The 5,935-nt window shown below is 36.0% G+C and overlaps 1 protein-coding gene across 2 annotated transcripts in view; it reads right to left on the bottom strand.

The window, feature by feature from the left end:
* The window catches only part of SLC25A16 (solute carrier family 25 member 16), a 33,815-nt gene that overhangs the window by 23,969 nt on the left and 3,911 nt on the right, over positions 1-5,935 (bottom strand). For both annotated transcript variants that reach the window (XM_007456456.1, XM_007456457.1), the window contains exon 2: positions 3,215-3,307. In XM_007456456.1, coding sequence (XP_007456518.1) covers positions 3,215-3,307 — 93 coding nt within the window. The remainder of the gene's footprint in view (positions 1-3,214; positions 3,308-5,935) is intronic.

The following is a 5,935-nucleotide window of genomic DNA, read 5'->3' as shown; positions in this document are numbered from 1 at the left end:
GGAGCCTGTGCTCCGCAGCGGGAGAGGCCGCAGCAGTGAGAGGCCCGCGTACAGCAAAAAAAAAAAAAAAAAAAAAAAAAAAATTTTTTCCTTTTCCCCCCCCCCCCCCAACCCGTCCCCGTTTTTGGGGTTTTCCCGGGAAAAAAAAAAAAAAAAAAAAGAATCTGCCTTCCAGTGAGGGGACACGGGCTCGATCCCTGGTTGGGGAACTAAGATCCCACACGCTGCGGGGCAACTATGCCCGTGTGCTACAACAAAAGAACCCACAACAAAGATCCCACGTGTCACAACTAAGACCTGACACAGCGAAAGGTAAATAAATAAAATTTAAAAATATTTTTTAAAAAAAGATATAAATCCTTCTATTAAAAGCCAAAGACTCTCAAATTCTGTTAAAAGGCAATGTCTAACCAAATGCTTTTCACAAAAATCTCACCTAAAACCATAACACAGAAAGACAAACAGAGGAAGACTGGATGTTGAATGTTTTCAAATGGCATTTAAATATCCACTGAGATAATTACGTTATTTTTCTCCTTCAACATATAGTCTGTACTATTTTTACTTTGGGAAATTGAGATTTTCTTTATGGCATAACACTGAACCAATTTTTGCATGTGTTACAAGCATATTTGGAAAGAATATGTATTCTCTGCAGGGTGCAAAGTCCTCTTGTCTATGTTATATCAAGCTTGTGTGTTATTTAGATCCTTTTCTGTATCTTTATTTTGTCAAGATAGGATTACAAGGAACTGACAGTTGGTAAAATATAAGTATATGCTTGCGTATATATACATAAGCTCTGAAGGAAAAGGGAAGAAAACTGTAAATGCTTGATTCTAACGAGGGGACAAGGAGGAAGACATTTGCTTTTGCACTTTTTGAATTATGAACTTGTGAAAATATTATACATTCAAAAAATAAAAATAAATAAAATGTAAAAATAACAAAATTTAAAGGATTTTTAAAGAATCCTATTATGATTCAGCTACCTATTTTTATATCACATTGACTGTAAAAAGTTAAATGGAGGTCAAAGATTTTTTAAATATTACAGGAAAAAATTCTTTACACTTGGTGCAAATTGGGGAAGAAGAAATTCTAATTATACCCCTTCCTTTTCATTTGGCCACAATAATTTTGATTCAAAATAAAAAGTAGTTTTTGATGTCTTGGAAATAACGCCATACACTTTTTAAAAGAAGCTAAAGTACAAGTTTTATTCAATAGCATATCTTTATCATCTTTAATTTGACTGTGAAAAATCATGTTTTTAAATTTAAGCGAAACTGAAATACTATCTTATGCATGTAAAAAGGGAGGCACCTAGAATAAAATGCCCAACAATATTTTTTAAATAAATTAATAAGCCACTAATACTTTTCTTTTGGCTTGTATATTTTAAAGATACATGAAACTCCATACACTACACCAATAGTTCATTGTTGCACTACAGGAATTCTGTTTCAAATTCTGCATGCCTTGTAGGGTACACTGTAACCCGTGGCATGCAGCCCTGTAGAGCGTGAAATCTAACGTGAATATGTAAACTAACGATTACAAATCAGGAAACAAAACAACATACATCAGCATGGGGAGAAGTTTAAAAGAACAGAACAATACGGCTCAGACATTCATATGCTGGGTCACTGTCAAACACCACGAGATATTGGGTAATATAATTCATCTCCTTTTCACCGTCAATTTAGACTACAAATGAAAATCATTTCCTTCCTTTCCAGTTTTATATAATCTCTCGATAAGTTCAAAGGTCTGATTCTTTCTATACATGAGCAGTACACTGAGAAGATATAGAATTCATTTCTGGATACAAAGATATTAGCAAAATTTTTCTTTCAATTTAAAGAACAGACTTTGTATTAAAAATATTGACAGGAAAATGAGACACGATAAATATAAAATCACATTTTAAAAACCCAGTTGTTAAAATAATTGATTCTTATTCACTCTGTTAAATATCTTTCTTAAAAATGATGCATAGATCATGCAGAGCACACATCATTCCCATTACTGAAGCATGAAACTGTAAAGCAATGGAGTAGTATGAGTTAGTTGCCTTGTCCTAACTTCTTTCTTGGTCTCTATTCACATTAAATTTTTTCTTTTAAATCTTCTTCCCTCTAATTGAAAATTTAATATATGTTTAACATGTATTATAAATTAGCTTAGAGGAAAAAAATTACCTATAATCTCACCACTGAAAATTAACCACTTAATGTTCATATTTCTCCTTCTAGCCTTTTGTCTAAACACATTTACTTAGATAAAATGCAATATGATTAAACCATTTGCAACATTTTTTCATTTAACTAATATATTATGAACATTCTTCCTAGTCAATTAATATTCTTTTACAATTTTTTATGATTGCAAAATAGTCTATAATATGGACTTATTTATTTAAGTAATACTTTTATTTAACTTAGCCAATTCCCTATTATTAAACATTTTGGTTGGCTCTTTTTTTTTTAACCAACATAAATAATGCTTTGATTCTTGTATATACATATTTGAGCACATTTCTGATTACTTGCTTGAAACAACCTCCTAGAACTAGAATTGCAAGGCCAAAGAATATGTATCTTTTCAAGACTTTTGATGCATATTACCAAAATGCCCTCCTAAAAGGCTATAAAAAATCCTTACTTAAAAAAAAAAAAAAATCCTTACTCCCACCAATGATATATTAGAGTGTCCATGTTAATTATAATAGCTGATATTTATGTTTACAAGGAACAACTAAGGGCTCGATATTTTTTTAACAATGCAAGTTTATCCATATATACTAATTGCATTGGATTCTGCTTGCCCTAAGATATCTACAACACATACTTAATTGTTTAAAGGAATAAACCTTATCTCTATCACTAGTTGGATTTTTTTTTTTAAATCAAGCTGAGCTATTATGCGTGTCTATTAAGGATGTGATTTGTTAATCTCAATAAACAAATATGTAGTACTTACTTCAATGATTCAAAGATTTTAGAGTACATTAGTACCCTAAAATGATAAACATATATAACCACTATTGCAAATGAAACGATTAAAATAGCTAAGAGATACATCCCTTGTAAAATCTGCCCCCAAACTTGAACTCCCTTTTGTGTCCTCTTTCCACTATAATTCACAACTAGAAACGAAGACAGCAGATGGATAACATTTTCATTTTTCTCTTTAGCATCAATTAACTCACCCAAGTGTTTGTAATGGTGATTGTGAGCTTGTAATAAAACCTTCACTCGATCCAAAGGAGCAACTGTTGTTTTGGCACAGCATCCAGCAATACCTAAAAAATTTGAAAAGATCAGGAAGAAATTCCATATCATTTCTTTCCAGATGGAAATCATTATTTAGAGGCTAGCATACCCTCTAATCTCTAATTTGATCTCCATGGGTAGAACTGCCCAGTAGCAGGGATATGTAGATGATGGGCCCCCATTCTCTACAATTTAATTATTGAGCATGTCAGACTTAATAAGTTTGAAGAGTGTAAATCTGCCCCCTAATTCCTGATGAACATTGGAATCTTGCTAAATGTGGTTATGGAGACAGACACTTGGAGGGATTTACCCACCTATAAGCCTCTGTTTGAAATAACACCTTCTTCTTCTGGATGACTTCTCATTGAAATAATCAGATTTCACCCGTAAAATTCAGTCATTCATTTATCCACTCAGCAATTATGTATTTGGTCCCTACCACACGCCACTGTGCAGACATGTGGATGACGGTAAAGTGCATACATGGGCTTTAGCATAAAACAGAATCCAGGTGAGTCCTAATAGCTTGGCATGCTTCTAAGGTGACAGTATATAAAGATTTTTTGCTACAGACTGTTTGTGTCCCCCCAATATTCATACGTTGAAAACTAATTCCTAGTGATGGTATTTAGAGGTAGAGGTGGTATTAGAGGAGGTGATTAGGACCCTCATGAACGGAATTAATGCCCTTATAAAAGAGGCCCCAGAGGGACTTCCCTGGAGGTCCAGTGGTTAAGGCTTTGTGCTTCCACTGCAGGGGGGCACGGGTTCAATCCCTGGTCGGGGAACTAGGATTCCGCAGGCTGTACCGTCAAGAAAAAAAAGAGGCCCCAGAGAGATCCCTGGCCCCTTCCACCATGTAGAAACACCAGCTATGAGGAAGCAGGTCCTCCCCAGATATTTGCTGGAACCATGACCTTGGACTTCCCAGTTTCCAGAACTATGAGGAAGAAGTTTGTTGTTTATAAGTCACCCAGATTACAGTATTTTTGTTATAGTAGCCTGAACCATCTAAGACACTTCTGTAAAGTACCTTACATGTAGTAAGCACTCAACCAAATGAGTTGTTACTATTATAAAAAGGTGGACAAAAAAGTCCTTGGTGTCTTTTTTACGGTTATGTTAAGCTGTTCATCACTGCATATTTGTTAAGGAAGGTACAAAAGGACTGGGATATTGTGAGTCTCTTTACTACTGCATCCCCAGAGACCATTTCAGGGCCTGGCACCTAACAGGTACTCAATACCTGTTTACTGAATGAATGAAGAGTCTTACTTTACAGATTTTTAAAAATATAAGACAAAATCACTCAAAATCCACACACATTTTCTTAATAGCTCAGCATGTAACTGATGCTAAAATGCATATTCTGAAATACCCAAAAATAAAATGTCTGTTTGTACTCAAATATTAAATCCACATATAAGTTTCTATATCAAGCTTCTCTTATCTGAACTAATGGAAATAACAGTCATGGCCACTCAAAATTGAGAATAAGCTAAAAATAATTTTCATTCGGGTATATCTGGTTTCAGAATAATTTTTTATATTATTATCTTCCCATTCATTATGAAATAACCATATAAAAATTATTTAGAAACTGTTGAATAAGTAGTTTCTTTTAATAATATCTTTACTTGCTTATCATCACTTTATAGCTCAATTAATCATCACAAATGTCCACTGAGTAAGGTCAAGTAGCCTTTATCTTCATTTTGAACAGCTGAACTTAAGATATTTGCCAAAGAGGACTTCCCTGGTGACACAGTGGTTAAGAATCCGCCTGCCAATGCACGAGACACGGGTTCAAGCCCTGGTCCAGGAATATCCTGCATGCTGCGGAGCAGCTAAGACCGTGTGCCACAACTACTGAGCCTGCGCTCTGGAGCCCACAAGCCACAACTACTGAACCTGCATGCCACAACTACTGAAGCCCGTACGCCTAGAGCCAGTGCTCCTCAACAAGAGAAGCCACGGCAATGAGAAGACTGTGCACCACAACGAAGAGTAGCCCCCGCTCACGGCAACTAGAGAAAGCCTGCGTGCAGCAATGAAGACCCAATGCAGCCAAAAATAAATTTATTTATTTATTAAAAAAAAAAAAAAGATTTGCCAAAGACCACTGCTAATCACCAATAAAAAACACGTATGGGTCTTCCCTGGTGGCACAGTGGTTGAAAGTCCGCCTGCCGATGCAAGGGGCACAGGTTTGTGCCCCGGTCCGGGAAGATCCCACATGACTCGGAGCGGCTGGGCCCGTGAGCCATGGCCGCTGAGTCTGCGCGTCTGGAGCCTGTTCTCTGCAACGGTAGAGGCCATGGCAGTGAGAGGCCCGTATACCAGGAAAAAAAAAAAATAAGAATCAGGTTAAAAACACGTACGGTTTCCTTTGTACCCGGTACTAGGCTAAGAGATTCAACTGCAGGCACTATGCCAAGGCTTTTACAGGTACTTTCTCATTTAATCATTACAATTATATTCTGAGGTAGGTACTCTCTTTTCCCATTTAAAGGATGGGGAAACTGAGGCAAAGGGAGGTTAAGTAACTTGCCCAATGGTATTTTCTCATATCACTTGGACCAGGAGCGCCTATAATGGTTATAAAAATCTGTGAGCAACTTTTTTTTTTTTTTTTTTTCGTGTGCGGGGCCCCT

This window comes from Lipotes vexillifer, unplaced genomic scaffold (genome assembly GCF_000442215.2).
Source record: "Lipotes vexillifer unplaced genomic scaffold, Lipotes_vexillifer_v1.1 scaffold520, whole genome shotgun sequence".
Classification (NCBI taxonomy): domain Eukaryota; kingdom Metazoa; phylum Chordata; class Mammalia; order Artiodactyla; family Lipotidae; genus Lipotes; species Lipotes vexillifer.
The sequence above is the reverse complement of the archived record's forward strand: the minus strand, read 5'-3'. Positions and strand labels throughout refer to the sequence as shown.